This window comes from Grus americana, chromosome 2 (genome assembly GCF_028858705.1).
Source record: "Grus americana isolate bGruAme1 chromosome 2, bGruAme1.mat, whole genome shotgun sequence".
NCBI classification, from domain to species: Eukaryota; Metazoa; Chordata; class Aves; order Gruiformes; family Gruidae; genus Grus; species Grus americana.
In genome coordinates this window covers 31,989,365-32,007,790 of record NC_072853.1, presented here as the reverse complement: position 1 = coordinate 32,007,790, position 18,426 = coordinate 31,989,365, and the positions used below count along the sequence as shown (strand labels likewise).

Genomic DNA, 18,426 nt, shown 5'->3' with positions numbered 1-18,426 from the left:
GGAAACAGTCACATATAGGAAAACCCAAGTGCCTTCATTCCACCACCGTTACCTGTGTGCGCAGTCCTAGTCAATGCACTATTCATGGGAATAATTGCAACTCTCCTGAGAAAACCTGTTAACGCTTTGAGGGCTCAGCTAGTTACAATGCAATCTGCATTTTGTTCTTAATTGTGTAACAAGACCTTTTATCAGGCTTGTAATTAAAAAAAAAAACCAAACACCACCACAACAAAAAACTTCTGTAATTGCTTAAGACTAGTTTCCTCCTACTGGGATCCAATTCTGAGGAATTTTATTTCAGGTCTTACGTGTCTGGCTCAAGCCTCTTTTGACTAATGTCTCTAAATCTGACTTTGTCCCTTGGCCCTTTGCTAGAAGCCAGGCAAACAGGGAAACAACCAAACAGCCTTATGTTCAACAGATCTGACTACTTCTGTCTTTCAGTTAATTCTGGACTCTGAGCATAAGACAAAAACAGTAAGAAAGATGGGAAAATGATGTGTATGTCATCATTTTAACAGCAAAAAAAAAGGTGTAAGATAGCAAGATACATCATACTGGGCAGCCCGTATCCTGTTGACGCCATGGTGCAGGTGGAGAGAAGAAGTATGTGAGCGGAGCTTTTAGTTTGATTGTTCAAACCCTTTTCATAACTGAACAACTAACTCTCAATGTAATCTTTTCCTATATAACCTTCTGCTTGCATGAACTCTCCACTTAAGCTGGAGCAGATCTTGTTGTATGATCTCATTCAGACTGTGCAGTATGATGAAGAAATCTCTCCATTTTAAAAGTTATTTTCAAAAGGATACAATTTCAATCCAAGGATTGGTAATTTAGGAATGTTTTCATAATCAGAATACAAACAAATAAAACCCAATAATAAAATGCAAGAGACAAAGCAAACACTGAACACCGAAGTAGGCATTTTCATGACATCATGGGAAATTTCAGACTATCTCTGTAACCAAGGGCAATATATTTTTTCTTTCAGTAATCCAGAATTTGTATAGCTTTGTAAAGGTGTTTTAGGTTACTTCTGCTGTGTAAAACAATATACCACTATTCTATGTGATTAACAATTCTCCCTTTCCTCATTTTGGTTCTTAGGAAATCCCAAATCCTGTTTCATAATGTATAATAAATGGTTATAAAATTATACCAACATTATCATTTCAGAGAGGTAATAAGATCCCAGTGCTATAAAAGTCAGTTTTAAGAGAGTGCACATTTTGCAGCGATGTACAAACACACACCACTTGTTTTCATAATTTAGCCCTTTGTAAGTATTGCACCTCATTAGTAAGGCTACTGTCTATTTTCTTTTAACACTAAAAATTACACATAGACAACATCAATTGTGGCTTAAAAACACAGCATTCCTGAAGTTTTTAGGTAAACTTATTAATTTCCTTGCATACCCAGAGCTCCTATGCCTCTGGTTGCCTGGAGGAGTGTTGAGCATACAGGGAATACAGATGGAACTCTATAAATTTATATAACGTGACCTGCTTGTCGTGCTTTTTTTTTTTTTATGTGCTCAAATAAGCTCCTTTGAGCTTGATGGCAAATAGAGCCCTTTTACAAACCTAAGCAATGCTTTCACATGCTGAAATGTACAGTTAAACTTGTCTTCTTTCTCACTTTCCCTTTGCAATGTAAAAATAATTTAAAAAAAGGATTTTTTAACTTTGTCTGGTCTTCTAAATACAAGATAAATTGCATAAAATCAGTAAAGTTAGATTGTCTTACAAAGCACATATTTCAAACAAAGCTGTAAGAGTATCTGCTCTTGCCAAGGCCTGATTTCAGAAGTGCGTAAAAATGTGTGCCTAACTTCAGAAACATGGAGAGTTTCATCAACAAACTCCATGAGTGAAGTTAAACACATCCTTCAGTGCTCTGATCAATCTGAGCCCACATCCTATTGTTGGACTACCAGTAGTTCTACCTCTGCGCAGCCAGACCTGCTCATTTATAGATTACGTGCATGCCTTCTCTGAAAGAATTGTTGGCAGCACTGTAAGAATTAATTACTACAGTTAAATACTGATACTAAAAATTCGGATGCCAGGTGCTATTTACATTTTTTAGGTTCTAATACTGAAGATTCTGATTTCTATTCATTTCAGTATAAATACCTGGGAATTTGCAGAATGGAGTCCCTGGACACAGGAAAAAGAGTTGATAGGAAAAATTATTATGGACCAAAAATAATTTCTTTGCATACAAATAAAGAAAAATGTGAGAATTTGCACATGTAGTTCTTCAAAATACTACTTAACATCATTCAACAAAACCTTGGGTTTACTGAAGCTGATACGTTTGCAGATATGAACAAAAAAATGTGGTGGCACATTTTCTTTTAATTTCATGTAGAATTAGCACTTTACAAAGTGGAGTACTCAACACCTCCAGGATATCACACTAATGTATTATTTTTTTGCTTGCTGAAGTAATTTGGTAAGAAGTAATCCAATTATAGACAAAGTACACTTTGACCAAGCAACTATATATACAAGAAGCCTTTATATTTACAGTAGATCCTGAAAAGATTTCTACAAATGTATAGATTTATATTACAATTAGGTCACGGTTTAAGCTCATTTTCTATATATCATCTTTTTTTTTTCTATTTGGAACTTCATAAGCTATAGCATTAAGACAGACCATGTTTGCTAATTAGTGCTTCCTTCTAATTTTAATAATTCAAGTAGTGACATATTGCTTTTTAAATTTTGCCTAAATAGAAAAAAAAATCAATTTCTTAGCCATCCTCCATTCAAATAAACCTACATCCTGCCTTTACAGCCCTCTTACATTCCCTGAGGAAATCTGTATTAACTATCTCTTCTCCCCCCCCCCCCCATCTTCCCAAGACAGTTTTTTACAAACAGCTTTTGTTTATCTGACCATTACACAGCATATACTAATTGCTGCAGGGTATAACATACTAAGGACTCCAAAGCCAAACCTGAATTTTTTAAAAGGATTGGCAAATGTTTCTAACACTAACATTCAAACATTTTAAAATGTTCAAGTCTGTCTTTAGCATTGAATTATATCAAGAATTTGGATTTAATCTTGCAAATCTACCTTGTTAGTATAATATTGTGTATATGCCCAAGTAATAGGAAAGCTGAAACAGCACCTCTATTGCTAAATTCACTTCCCTCAAGGGTATATTAGAGATCTCACACTCAGAGTCAGACATGGAAGGAAAAACATTCTTGGTGTTAAGATGCGTTAAAAAAAAAGCAGAGCACTGGCTTGTTACTAACATCCATTCCCTTTCATTTCATCACCTGACTGGCCACATGAATTCTTGCTGTGAGTATGAGCAAGCACAGATGCAAACTGTATTTTATTTTGCTTGCTGCCATCAGAAACAGACTGACTTCTGTTTGCAGGGTCTTTCTGGATTGCTATTAAAAACGGTCTGCGTGAAGCACACAGAACTTGAGTGTTTTTCATATTGAGGAATAAACTCAAAAAGTTCCAAGTGGAAGACAGACATCTTCTTTAACCTTGCATTTGGATAGAAGTGAGAGCATGGTCAATGCAAAAGCACTGTAGTCTAAGATGGAAAAACCAGTTCAAGTGGGCACTGTCAATGATAAGTGTACTTTGGCTTTTTTGCAATCTTGAAGCTTTTCAAGCTCCACATGGTTGCAGACATAGATGTTTACGCCTAGCAGATACAGATTGTATTTAAACCCTCAGCTTGATTAATTTTTGCTCATGACTTACTATATAACTATTCTGCGAAAGGTGCCATAAAACTCTCCTGAGCTTATACTAGAACAAAATCTACACTATGATGCTTTGCAACAGCTCATTTATCTACCAGAAAAATCCTGGCAAATGCAGGTTAAATCCCATACTCCACACAGGTCTCAGTTCCAGCGCTACCACCTTACAGGAAGATTCAATAAAGAGTAAATATAAGACCAAGATGAGGCTTTACAAACGTTTCCTTATCAAAACATTTCTAAGACAAGGTGCAGCACAACTTTCTCCAACAGATGACTGAAGTTTGAACCAACAGAAACAAGCCTCACTGGTAACCTTACATCTCTGCACATGGCGAGCAAGCTTCTGATTTCATGTCCTGTTTCTGAGATGGCGTTTCAACATGTTTACAGGCAGGGGAAGAAACAAACCGTTTTGTATTGCCACACTTACAGCGATTGTCCTGAATTCTTGGCAGGGCCACTCTAGCTGGTCCCAGACCATAGCAAGAAATAGAAAACCATCCCTACTCACTCGATCAGAATGAATGAAAAAAAAAAAGTCAGTGACGAGGACATCTGGGATATTGCATGGAGCTGGAATCCATTCTTACATGCAGGTTCTACAAGAACTTTTGGCTAAAGTTTTGCCTCCTGTTGTGTTGCCTACCTACTCATTACCTTAAAAAAATGAAGGGGAGAAGGAATAAAGAAAGTGATGTCAGTGATAGCGAACAGGTGGAAGGAATCTGCAGATCGTTACATAGTTAACGTTCATACCAGGCTAATGATTTGGAAAAAGTAATTCAACAGATAGGCATTCAGCTCAGCTTAGTCACACAAGCAGGGCTTACAGGTCTGGCTTACATGACAACAGATACCTGCTAGGTGACAACTGGTATTGGTTAGAAGTAAGTGTAAACCTGCAAATCAGCATGGAAGAGTTTTTGCTCACTTTGCATCTTGTGTATCCTGTGACATTTGTGCAAGGCACTAGAGAATCAGGCACGTTGTTTTGGGTGGAAACCATTTTATGACTAAGATGATCTGAGTCTGTAACGTCCAATAGCTTCGTGTAGGAGCAGTTGGAGCACAGTCACATTTTTTAAAATTGCCATTAAAATTTCCCACTTCTAAAACTATCTCCTTTTCCAGATCTTTTGAGGGAAGTGGGAAATAGCTTTGTTATAGCAACAAAATTCCTGAAGAAAAATATTTGGGATCTACACAGTTGATCTCCACTCCGATACTGATGTTGGCAATTGCCGTTACCAGCATCAGTACTAATAAGTGGTTAAACCCAATAAAATAGATCTGGTTTTGTATCTCAGGGGGAAGTTCTGGCTCTTGACATAAATGAACCCACATCCAAATCCCTGTAGCGCACAGAGACTGCGAGATGCATTCAGGCCGTTCTTTCTGACTTCTCCGGGAGGTCAGAGACAATGACCTGCCTCCCACAGAGAAACCGAAAATAGGGGAAACGGCATGTACCAATGATGATAAATGACCACAGCATTCAGGCTATGTCTTCCTTGGGAAAATAAAGAAATCTGACTCTTTCGGAGAGGCCGGCGCAGAAGTGTGAGATGAATCGGATGTGAGGAGGACAGCGATGCAGCTTAAAGCAACACAGAGGCAAGAGACTGAAAAATAGAAGAGGTTATTCCAGATTATGCTTGGTACTGCCAGCATGGGGAAGGCTTTGCTGACATTTCTGTTCTTGCTGGGTGTGTCAGGAGAGTGAAGGGGATCTCGGCAGGTGCCGAAGTGCTCATGTGACACGAAGTAATCTGAGTTCAAAGCACGAAGCGACTGGTGAAGGCTTCCTGCAGGTCCAGATGGCCATGTCGTCTCACTATCGCTGGCCATGGTTGAGACACGGTAACTCGAGGAGTGCCTGCTTTTGAATCAAAATGCCACAGCCAGAAGATGCAAAACTGATTTAATATAAACTGCTGATTAAAGGTTGTGTAAAAATACTGGTAATTTAGCTTTGTCCTGGCAGGATTTATCAAGTGTCTTCTGTCCTCTGTTACGTTAACACCAACTTTCTATTCTGTTTTGATGATTTGTGGGTTTTGTGCCTATATCCATATCAATATCCATATCAAATTTGTACCAGAGGGCAATCTGGTCTGGCGACAAAACCATTCTTCCGTGCAGAAATTTATAAAGAATAATCTTATTACAATAATTCGTAAAGTGCCCTCGGGAAAGGTGCTCACAATGCCATGACATTATAGAAACAATATACAATCTGACACATTATTTTCAAAAAAATCCTCCAAAGCAAAAAGGGAAAATATAAAAGGAGGGGAACAACAAATATATAGGCAAATACTGGCAGTCTAACAATAGTCAAATTAATTATGGAACACTTTATAATTAGTCCTGGAGTGCTTGTAAAAATGGGGGGGGCAAATTGGCAGGAGTATCTTGGAAAAGTCCCAAATTTTCTAAGTTCTACCAAAGTAAATACATCATCAGCAAGCTGAAGATGAAATGGCTGTAAATTACTATGAGGTATTTTACAAAGCAAATTGAAAAAATACAACATCCAAAGAAAACCCATGACCCACGTTTTAGTAAGAGGAAAGAAGATAATACAGTGGCTATGTATAGCCACTGAACTTTAGTGTCTCCGTTTTTATGTTTATAGAGAAAACAATCTTTCTCCTCCCTGTTGATCTCAGATTTATATATATATAAAACTATATAATATGTAGGTTTTGATATATATATAAATACTTATATACACATGTGGTATATATTCAGGGTCTTACTAGATTTCAGTCTTTTTTTTTAAATGACTTAAAGAACACAATTGAGCAAAAAATCAAGTAATTGCGTGCATGCAAGCATATCTTGCCGCTTGTGCATGTAAATTACACAATTTGTAAACAACTGCAGAAATAGCATGCTCAAATTAGACATCTGATTGCACAATTAACTTGTTCAAAGAAAATCAGATGATAATCTTCGGTAGCTCCTATTACAAACGTTACTTCTCAGTACTACTTTACTGAATTCATAGTGTATATTCTAAACAACTGCATTGTTATTTTGTGCTTTTACATAGGCATAAGCAGCAATGCACGCTTAATAAAGCTGTTGAGTGAACTTTGTACCAGATTTTAGAATGCTGTTTAGATACTTAGAGTCCCCTTATTTCAGTGAGAAATAGCCAGTTTAGACAATTAAAAAAAAAAAACAAAAAAAACATCTGGTCTAATTTCAAATGGTATGGAAAAAAAACAGAACAGGAATCTGTGGGCTGCCACACCTCTATTAATAGACAAAATTTTGCTTCTGTTTTTGATTATTTTTTAAGGTCTCTTGTTTTCTTTAACAGGCAAGTATTGTTTAACCATATACATTCATATCCTAGTAAATCCTACTTTATTTTTGCATTGAAATAACTGTTAATTAATGGTAATTCAATACAAGTTGAGACAGAACACCAGCTTGCCACATTCCAGTGTATACTTTCTAATGGACAGAGAAACTAAAGTACCCAAATATATCCAAGTACTACAAGTAGAGGAACTTGTTAATTCATATATCAAAATGAGATAAGAAATGGACTTTTACCATGAATACGTTGCTCCTTTGCTGTCTTACTTCTTTTTCTGAGATGATGTCATGGAAAGGGGGTATTTTCTTTTCTCTATCAATTTTTTGCATCTAATAAATCTTAGCAAGTTTAATAGGGAAAAAAAAAAAAGCTGAGCAAACCATTATCTTAACAACAACCTCTCAAATAAGAGAAAAGGAAGCAAGAGCAGAACTGCTGGGCTGGATCGTGTCCCTGAATATGTATTACATATAATCCGAGTGGCTGCATTTACCAGTTCTTCGTAGGCCTCCTGCAGCAACAAACATGCTGGTCCAACTGTTCATCCTCCCTCAGAAATGGGAGAGTAGTAAGAAAAGCTACTGGACCCCCATTATATTCTTACGGGTTTCAATCAAGCATCACTAGATTTCTTCCCTCAACTTCTGGTTGTGACAGTATCTGCTGGTGACTTTCCGTTGCTGCTTTTCTTCCTCTAGAGGATCAAAATCCAATTTGGTACTTAAATTACTTTGTTCCACTCCAATGGTCTGTGCCTGGTTTAAAAATCTTCCAGGAGCACTGCTTGTCCTTCTTGCAAATTCAGACTTTGCTTTTCTCCTATAAACAAACAAATGAAAATCCCAACTCCTCCCCACACCCCCTTTCCAAAAATATAATATAATCGTGATCATTCATATCAGGAGAATTATTTAGCAGTCTCCAGTCTTAGTACAGCTTCTGTTGAGTAAACTGTAGCTTATACGACTCTGAAGTGTTTATTAGAAAGCTTTCAAAAAGAGATCTTCGTTTCAGGAACAGAATAATTGTTCAGTTTAGCAAATACAGACGTTCACAGCACAGAGACTGAAATGGTTAAAAATGATCCTAATGAGCAGGTAGCTCACAGAGTTAGCAAAAAAATTAACTTTTTCCTTTCTTTTACAGAAAAACACTAATAGCTGCTCTGGTTTCCATATTTAGTAAGACAGAATTTTGTTGTATGTTCTTGGTTTTGCTTTTTTTTTTTTTTTTTGCTCTATTGCTCCACACAGGTTTGATTAGTGCTTCTCCTTGGCTACAAGTGCTTCACTTTGAAATACAAAGCTCTTTAAAAAAAAAAAAACAAACCACCCCAAAAAACCACCCCAAAAACCCTCAACACCACATCACCGGAGGGAAAATGGGAAGTGATACAGTGCAGCTGCAGCAATCTGGTTCTGCTGTTGTCCTCCCCCATCCCCAAATCCTCTGCATAATTTCAATCTTTAGTCGATGAACCTTTGGCAGGCCTTCTTCCATCGGCAGGCAGTACACCACATATCTCTGTTCTCCATCCCATAGACCTTCCGACACTTTTTCCCCTCCCCTCTAGGCTTCCTGTCAGAGAGAAAGGGAAGCTTGTTAACAAGATGCTTTCGTAGCTTTGCTTTACCACCCTAAGATCAGGACGACAATCTCAATGGAGTGCAGCAGGCAGACAACCCTCGGCGTTTCAAAGGGATTTGGGTTGTTTTCGAGTCAACTGTGGGCTGACGCAGCAGACAGACATATGGCTGTGACTCCACAGCTCCGAGGGACCAGTCCTTCCCCTTGCCTTGCTTCTACAGCCTCTGCAGCAGCTGCTGAGCCTGTTCCTCTGCTCCAGGGCTGATCCCAGCCCTGACTTAAGCCACTGACGAAACCCGGTCTAGAAAAATGTTACTTTAGCCATGTTAAACGCCAAGCTGTAATGGATAGTCATAGCTAGTCTCCAACACAGTCCAGGTCACGTCAGGCAGAAGTCCTCTGTGCTGTAGAGCTGTGTACAAATATTTTGCATAGCTCTGAGCAGCAGACCTTGACCATGAGCAGGTAGCAGCTATGCAAAAGAGGGGAAAAGCTACCAGCTCCTACGCTGGCCAGTCCTTCCTGCACAGTTTGCTGTGAGCTCACTGACTGAAAAACAGCAAAGTGACTGAACGCAAGTTTTAACCCTTGCTCTCACTTGCTGCACGTTCACATGTGCTCCTCTGTCATCCCTGAAGTCAGGCAGTATCTCCTTTAAAGCTATAATGATTGTCATGTTTTCCATCTTATAACCACACTCAAAAGTTCACTAGTTTAGAAAATGATCAAAGTGACTGTTAAAATGGAACTTTTTTTATTCAATATGTAGCAAGCCAGCAAACCTGAGGAGCAATGCTACCAGAAGTGACCCAACGCTCGCTACAGCAGTGCCATCTGTCCTGGTGTCTTTAAATCAAATAACCGTACGGACAGAATTGTTTAACGCCTGTATTACATGCTGCGTGGCACACTTGGGAATTGCCTGGTGATTCCTCTCTTGCATTCCTGTGAATTTTTGATTACTGAACATTCATTCATGGGCACAATCCATGAATTGGGAAGATGCTAAGTTTGGTTTGTAGCATATGCAATGATCTGCCAGTCATGAAGAAAATGAAAAGTATGAGGTCTTCCTTTTGTCTCGTTTTAGGGTACAGTCACTTTAGGATTGCAAGAAATTAAGGGTTTCTTTACTGTAAGAAATTCGGTGTCATAGTTTGACGTTTTAACATAACTGTTTGAACACTGTTAAAGCAGACTCTGGTCAAACATCAGCTACCTTTAATGGAAGTGAATGTAGCTTACGTCTAGAAGGACGGGGCATAAAAAGCTTTGCTTTGATCTAATTTATTGTAAGATATAGTTTCTTATAATTCAATTGAAGCCAAACACCATACTGACTGAATGGTGATGAACACACGGGACAGTCCAGCCTTTCAGGGGAAAAGCAAAGCCACGTAATGAAGTTCAGGATGCTTTAGCTGCAGTAGTGAATCTGGGCAGCGCTGCTTTACAGGTTAATTTAGATCTGCATCTGAACTTCAGACACGCTTGACGTAAGGCCTGCTGTTTTCCTTCACACTCCGCCTTTTTCATTTTGCACCAACTCACTTTATCCCCAAACTTTACCTTTGATGGTAATGAAAAGCAAAATAGGTCCAGAACACTTACTCTGAAGCCTCCTAGTAAGAAACTGCCTGACAACTGCTATCACTGTTGGTGGTGTGGTTTTTCTGTTTCTTTGGCCACTGACATCTTATTTACTAAACGCCCTCCAGGTTCTGAGGCTGCTGGTCTGTCAGCAGGAGCTAATGGTCCCATACCTCAAGCCAAATGCTACTCTAGGCGGTGACGAAAGAACTGTGTGGGACTGTTTCTGCTCTCCACTCCCTGCAGGACGATTATGAGTTGGTGAGACCTGTCAATACAGACAAAAAAGCCACTTATGAAGAACATACACATACGAATGCAGTATAAACACTTCTCCCAGAAAATGCAGTTGATGATGCATGGTGGCAAGGATACCCAGGAAAGGTTATTACATAACATACAAACATAAGTCAGTTGTAGGTCTATTTAGGAAGGTGTCCATTGAGCATTAGGTACATCACATTAGCTCTCTTTTGATCCCCTGTACTTGCAGTCATCCAAACAGAGCAAACCAGAATACAGATCAGCATTATTTCAGGTTTTGGAAAATACAGAAAATGCATTCATTCTTATTTAAGAACTCTGAATAACTCCCTTACAAGAACTTTCTCCCATCTAAGCAGAGAAAATAACTAGAAAAATAATCTCTGGCCTGTGCTGAGATCAATACCAATAACCCCCTATGAAATAAAGGGATTTGAGGTGTTGCTCTCATCTGTGACTTGGCACTCTTTGTGGAGAGACAGCCTTGGAGAAGGGGGCTTGCTGCAGGGCAGTGACGATGCGGCCCTCAAGGTTTCAATGGGACTGCAGGGCAGCCCTGCTGATTAAGGCTGCTAACAAGATGTACTGGATTATGTCCTTTATTCTGCAGTGTAAACCTTCTCAGCTGGTGTCCTCCTTTGTTAATGTTCTGGAGTGAAGGGTGTAGTTTGGTCTTCTGAGACTTTCCAAATAAGCCTCCTACGTGAGCCTGGGGGTTGGCAGCATTATTCGAGTAATCACAGGGCATAAAGCCTGGCCTTAAATCATTGCTAAATTATTTACTGCTAGGGTCTTATTTTGCTCCTGGGTGAAGGCCACAACCAGTTTACATCTAAAACACCAGAAAAAAATTACGAACGCTCATTTTTTGTTCTGTACAGAAGACAGCACGCTTCATTCGGGCATATGGTGCAGGGAGTCACTGCCTCCTGCAGCCAGGAACTGCGGATGCTGTCATAGTTCCCCGCACTGCTCTGACTTGTCACTCCTGCCCTTTTGAAGTCTCATAATAACTGGAAGAATGGCAACTGACCTGACTTGAAGAGATGAATGTGCTTTGATTTTTGATACAAAGTCTGTTTTATAGCTACTGCACAGTAGCAAAAACCTAATACTTGTAATGGAGTACAGACGCTCTTTCAACTTTTACTCTTGGCTGGAAACTACAGTAGTTTCTGATTTAACTGCATGTGCAGCTCACACTCTGAATGGTTTAGGCTCTTACTGATATAATATTTTATATATCCAAAACGTGAAAGAAATTTCCTTCCTCTGTGCCAGTTTACCAGAACTCGTGTTTTATACATCCAGAGACCACACAAGCTCCTTCTGTCCCATCGCTCCTCAATGCCGAGGGCAGTTTGCAGTCTACATGTCCTGGATTTTTTCAGTCTTTACTTTCAAAATCAGTGCTCTCCTGAGCCGCCAGGGATCATCCAAATTCCCCTTTTTTCATAAATACAACCTTGCATTTTGCACAATTAAAGGCCACCGGGTCTGAAAAGGGCCCCACTTCACAAATGGAGTATGCGATGATACATGATCATCCTGTCTTTTTGTCAGTCTCTAAACCATCCAGAAAATGGATCATCAGCAGTAACTTCATATTTTTATTTCCAAATCCATTATGAAAATGCTGAAAAGCACCAGTCCTCGTATGGAGCTGATGCTGGCTCAGTCAAAATTCCAGTTAACTACTGCTACTTGAGGTCTGACAGACAGATCTTCATTTGCTTAATACGTGCTGCGCTGGCACTACATGTTTTTAGTTAAGAAACCTGCTGCTTTTCAAAATATACGTTAGACATGTGCAGTTGCCTTTTTCCACCAAACCTGTCATATCCTTAAAGACTGGTATGAGGTTTGTTTGGCAAATCCTACCATGTAAGATCATGCCGACTGACCTTTTTTCCTGTCTTTTATCAACCACTTCTCTTGTTTTACCTAAGAAGGACTGAAACACTGAAGATAAAATGCAAAGCGATAACACTTTTCTAGTCTTTGGCATCTACCACACACTGTACGGTTTTTCAGTCATTACCAGCAACCAGAGATCTCCAGACAATTCTGCTACGGTTCTTAAAACATTTTAAAAACCAGAAAATTTTTATATCTACCACTACTAACCGATACCCAACATATTCCTTGGTTATCATTGAAAAAAAAAAAGTACTTTGATGGCCTCCTATGTTACAAGCAATTATCCTGATTGCTTCCAAACACAGAGCAGGCTTGAGCAGTAATTGCAGCGTGCAGACTGCATCTCCCCTCACATTCCCCAGAGAGGGTCTCTGCACGATGGTTTCCATGGACTGGCATACCAAGGCAGCTAAACTGCACTGAAGTTGAGCTTTAGTGTATTTTGATACGCTTTGCGGCAGGTCTAAACAATACCAGTTAGCTGTACTCCTCTGTAGGCAACACCAAGAGTGGATTACGGGGAGGGTGTGAGAAGGCAATCCTTGCCCTCGGAGGCTTTTCACATTTGAAGTGTTGTCTAAACACAGAGAATTAATGTGAAACGATAGTGTTTGTTTGAAGGAGGACCTGGAGTTTCCAGTTACATCTCCTGGGGTAAACTGTGGTTACAGAGAAGGTTTGTGATCTGTAAACATCAGATTATCAAACTTGAAGATCTCCTGTTCAACCTTTTTGGGTCTTATGAGCAGGCAGGTAAAAATCAGTATCACACAGCAGAGATCAAGCTGGCATTCAAGAAGACTTTTATCCTACATTATTAAGAGTGGAACTGTATGGTCATTACGTTAAGTCTTCCAGTACCAAGAGATACAGACTCCATTGTTGCTCATCCCACTTGCTTAATTTAATTCATCCTCCTCACAGATCCCCATGCTGTGCCTCATTTTTTCTCCTAGTTCAGCCTCAAGTGGTAGAGCAAACATGAACTTGTCCTTTCTGCTTCGTGCAGAGAACGGCACCTAGCAATGACTCCTAGCTGTGCCAATGCTCAACCTTCTTCTGCACCTGTAAAGTTATCTTGGGAAAATGGTACGAAAAAGTATTTCCGATCTCCCTTGGGAATCTAACTTACGCATGATTCAGAGCACAAAGTATAAGGACTTCGGAGGTTCCCCTAAGTCTCCTCCTTTATGACTACAAGACTTCTAGATAAATGTCTATGGTTAGATGCTGTGAATAGCCCTGAGGCTAAAACAGCCACACGCTGAACCCTGACTGATCCAGCTGTACATACGGCTTGTTTTGAGGCGCTCAGGAACTTGCTGATAAGCACACTCATGTTCACAAAGGCCTTTCAGTGCTGCTCTGCTAAAGACTGCCTGAAAGCCAGGACATAATGGAAGTCATGATGTCTGTCTGGACGCCCCATGTCCTGGGACAGCAAGCAGGGAGGGTTCAGTGTCATCGAAATTCAGTGTCCACAGGAATGAATGGGGAAACACCTAAGGTAGGCGTCAAAAAAACCGCAAAAGAATAATATTTTGAAATTTCCTCTCTCTTATGGATTTAACTGCTGACATAGGGGTGTAGGAAGGAGACTGTTCAAAGCCAGGATTCAACAGCCCTCTAATGGGACAAGACAGAATGGCCTCATTCCAACATCACTGGTAACATGAAGAAATGTGTAGACCTACGCGCTTTTGCAAATCTGTACCTAATCCTTTACTGCTCAGTGGTTTGTCCAGGCCAAAAAAGTATCCCAAAGCCATTTTAGAAAACTGCTTGAATAAATATTAAGGGTCAGGCAAAAAATAATGGTTTGGACCTACTCTCTGAAGTTCCCTTAAGTGCTACAGACGTGCATCTAATCTCAGGGACCGTGTACGTATACAATTACACGAGTTTATAGTACGCTGGCTCTGTCACATAGTCTGGGCTTAAATAAACCTCATAAGAGAAGGAGAAAGTCCCCATACTACAGCTTTCCTAAAGTAGTAACACTTAGTGTAAGGGTGGGAGTTGACAGAGCCCTGTTTTTAGAAGGCAATATCTAATTTACTTTGAAACAGGAGAAATGAAACTTTCATTTAATATACAGTTATTTAACATCACTTTGCATTTGCACCCTCACTTACTGCACATAATTTTCCACTGTAGGCAAGTCTTTGTAATTCATAAATGATCTCACTGATGACAGAACAGTCAAATGTGTGCAAACCTAGAAGGCTTTTTTTCTTTTTTTTTTTTTCCCTTGCTAAACAGCCTTATAAATGTTGTTAGACAGAGATATAAAGGCATCTCCTATGGTTCCCGAGCGGTTCATAATTCCACCATCATCACTGCTTCCCCAGGTTTTTATACTGACATTATTTTTAAATTGTACTTAAATCACTGGAATCTCCATACAATTCTTAGAAAGTGATTTGGCATTTCTTAAATTCTTTTGAGAACTCTCAATGCTACAGCCACAGATCAACGTCGTTACTCGAACAAGTAAACTCAACACATACGTGTCTAATCCTGTCCTCTTAAGTGTCTGATTTACAATGTGGCTAATTGCATTTTTAGATTCCTAACACTCCTGGCACCAATTTCTGCTACTCCACAAAAGGAGCCAGTTTCATAATTACTCCGTATCAACCCCATTGTTGGGAAATCAAATTCTCGAGGAACTTTATGGATAGCGCACTCTGTCAAGGCTCTCTTGTTCAAATTGCTGCCAGCATGATGTCTTTCACTGTTAGTTGTTCCTTGATGGAATTTAATAAATATTCATTGGCAGAGTGCAGTGTAATTGATTCAGCCACTTTCATTTTTTATCAGCCCTGCAGGATGCCACAGCCTCTGCAGAAAATCTCCAAGATTTGCCAAAGGTTGACAGTAAGAAGCTTTGGAGATTCACTTGATGAAGAGAAGGGAGAGAAATAGTGTCTCTTATCACCATGTCTAATATTCACTGTCAGGAGGAAAAAAAGCGATATGGTTCTTTGGATGAGCAATGTGCCTTATATAACACACTTTAAAAATGCATAAATTCATAAAGTGTAATATTAAATGAAATGTTATGATATCAAAAAGGTTTATGATTAGAGAGTATCAATTTATACTGAAAAATGTTTTCCAATAAAAATTAGGATACATTACATTAATATTTATTTCTATTTATTACACAGAAGATTTTCCACTACTCATAAATAGTGATTTACATTTGCTTTTAGTATTCACCACGCTAGGCACTAGAAGCCTAATCCCTTTGAACTCTTCATAAAGGTTTTTAACTCCCCCTACAGCATCCACACCTATATTGCGTTACGTTTAGGACTACTGGAAATCTATGTTTAAGCAAACATCCCGTTTCTGCAGTCCTGTTCATGAAATTAGGGCCTGTACACTAGCTATTGACTTTACTTCTAATACATCTTCATTAAAAATGTGTCAAACTGCCAATGTATTAATATCAAAATGCAATATGTTGCATACATATTTTTAATATAAAAGTACAAAATTTTCTGATATCAAAAGGGACTACGTATATGTAGCCTACTAGAATCAGACTTTGCATTTCATCTTATTCTTTCTTTCAGTTGCCTTTCAAATATACTTCATCTTCAGGGTTCATTTAGGTAACAGCCCCACTGCTTGGATCCAGTTAGCCTAACCATCACCTCACTGATTTTCTATCCAGTTTTGCAAGAAACCTCTTAGTGGCACAAAAAGAAACATACAGTGCCAGGCTCTGCACCTACCAGAATGTTCTTTTGTAAGCATATAGTTTAAAAAAAATATATAGTATAGACCCAATTCTCTGCTTGTAGACACTGATGCAAAAAAAAGTAACTGTACTGAATTAAAGAGACTGGCAAAAGTGTTAAAACCAGTCATGCTGGCAAACTGAGGCATATATTTAATTTGATTCTTTTCAGTACCTGTTATGTCAAATTTACTTCTATCGTGAGACACTGTGAAACAAAACAAAAAGTCCTAACAACTTATTATTTTTTCTTTCTTTTTTTTTTTTTTTTTGGTGTTGTTCACTTACTGGAATGCCGGTGAAGGTAACTGGAGGCGACTGCCAAGAGATGCTAAAGCTACTGCCATTGGGAGTGAATTTTGCTGACCCTGGAATGTTCACTGGAGGAGTGGCCTGTGTGAAAAGAAAATATTATTCCAGTAAGAAGAACCATTCCTCTTCCAAAGCATTTCAAGGGATCTTTCACTCCTTGAAACTGTAAATCTACGAGAGACTTTCTGAGGTTGGAAAAACCTGCATGGTGACAAGCATTTTACCCTTATGGGAGGAATAATCATGGATAAGCCAGTAAGGAAAGGACATATTTATGTATCGCTGTTCTTAAAACCTTGATTAGAGAAAGACGATAGCTCTCAAGAATCCATGCAAAATCCTTAAAAGCTAGATCTGATAAAAACTCACACAAAATCAAACATCATATACAAATAACTTTTAAAATAATGCCAGCTAGCAGCAAAAAATACTACAAATGATCGCCTGTTCCACAGCGATAAACAAGGCAGTATTTTAACTGACAGCAGCTGGTTTGAACAAGACCAGTTGGTGAGGCTTCTTGGACAATAGGGTTAAGAAGCAACAGTAAGGGTTGGCCACTTCTTGTTTATCAGATAAATGTTGTTAAGAATCATCCCAATTAAAACAGTCTTTCCTATTAAAAACAAGAAGCTGAAAATCATCCTTGGGATTCAAAAAACAGCTCTTAAAAGACTCAGCTAAAGCAAGTGTTTGAAGGACCCCTGGGCCCCTTGAGCTCATACATTCTTCCCATCTGGGCTGTAATACCCAGTGATGCCCCGGGGTGCAACACCCGATAATCTGAGCTCAGACCGTTAAGCATTTTTCATCTTGTGCCTTCCCTCTGGTTCTCTCACTGGGCTACAAGCCCTCAGGAATTCTTCCCTGTCCCTTTTTGAATCCCATTTAATTTACAGAGTCAGGAAATTCAAACCTTTGCAGTTACCCTGCCTAGCAGGAGCACAAGCAGCCACCATGAACGCAGGCTCCCTTTGGCCCTTGAATTTCAAGCTTTCATGACAAAAAAAGGCTCCTTGGTTTAAACTTATAAGGAACTTGCTATTAAAAATGAGCTTTTACTTCTGCCTTCAGTGCCTGTGCCTGACAGTAACGCAATACACTTAAGTAGTGTTTGTGTTTGAGGCTGCTGAAGTTGTCTCACTGCTTCAGGGCAGAGAGCGCTTCCCTGAGCTGCCAGGCAGAGAGGAGTGATGACAAACTACAACCTGATAGTCCCCATTAAAGATAATCTTCAGAGTAAACAAGTGCTGAAGCAGTTCCCTGGAGTCTCTCCAAGGAAAAGAAACTGAGACCACCGGATGCCTCCGTCTACAGCAGCGATCCTCTGCGGGCTGCCGAGCCTGCTGACAGCTCCGAGAGAATCCACACAGACATGTGGAGCAAACGTCCACTGACCTCCATAAAATATAAAAACCTTGCTGAAAGGCATCAAGAAAAATTTGGCAACTCCAGATGATGCCAGTAGTGCGTCATTGCAACCCTGTTCAAATGGGAAGGGGTGAATGACCACGGCACTCCTGCCAGAAAGAACTGGAGGCAACTGGGTGGGCAGCAAGGTGGCACTGCCGCCACTCAGCATCCCACGGGGGTATCGGCTCAAAGCTGGGGTCAGCATGGTGACTTCCTCAGCTACTTGAATAAGACCTGCAAGGGAAATCCTAGATGCTGAAAGAGCCCGCCCATAGTTCCTCCGTAGCTAAATTTAACAGGTACAGGCACTAGCTTCATAATGAAATGTGAAGTATAAGTTTAAAATTGCTGTAATCTGCAGTTGCCCAAAATAGCATGGTGCTCAATTGTTTTTTATCAATGCCTAAACATCTACCTCAGACATGGTCAGATTTAGACAGTCGATCACCTTGTGCATTTGTTTCCCAGACGTGCATCTTTGCTCATCAAGCACAGTC

General features: G+C 39.6%; 1 protein-coding gene across 2 annotated transcripts in view; it reads right to left on the bottom strand.

Annotated features, from left to right (window-relative positions):
• Positions 1 to 18,426, bottom strand: part of ZNF704 (zinc finger protein 704) — a 115,606-nt gene that overhangs the window by 11,824 nt on the left and 85,356 nt on the right. Inside the window, exons 7-9 of one of the 2 annotated variants that reach the window (XM_054814770.1) lie at positions 16,493 to 16,597; positions 10,443 to 10,537; positions 2,864 to 8,670 (exon numbers count right to left, since the gene is read on the bottom strand). In XM_054814770.1, the coding sequence (XP_054670745.1) occupies positions 8,559 to 8,670; positions 10,443 to 10,537; positions 16,493 to 16,597 (312 nt within the window). In that variant the 3' untranslated portion in view covers positions 2,864 to 8,558. Of the gene's footprint in view, positions 1 to 2,863; positions 8,671 to 10,442; positions 10,538 to 16,492; positions 16,598 to 18,426 lie in introns of those variants that run through there. The other variant, XM_054814771.1, reaches the window with a different exon arrangement.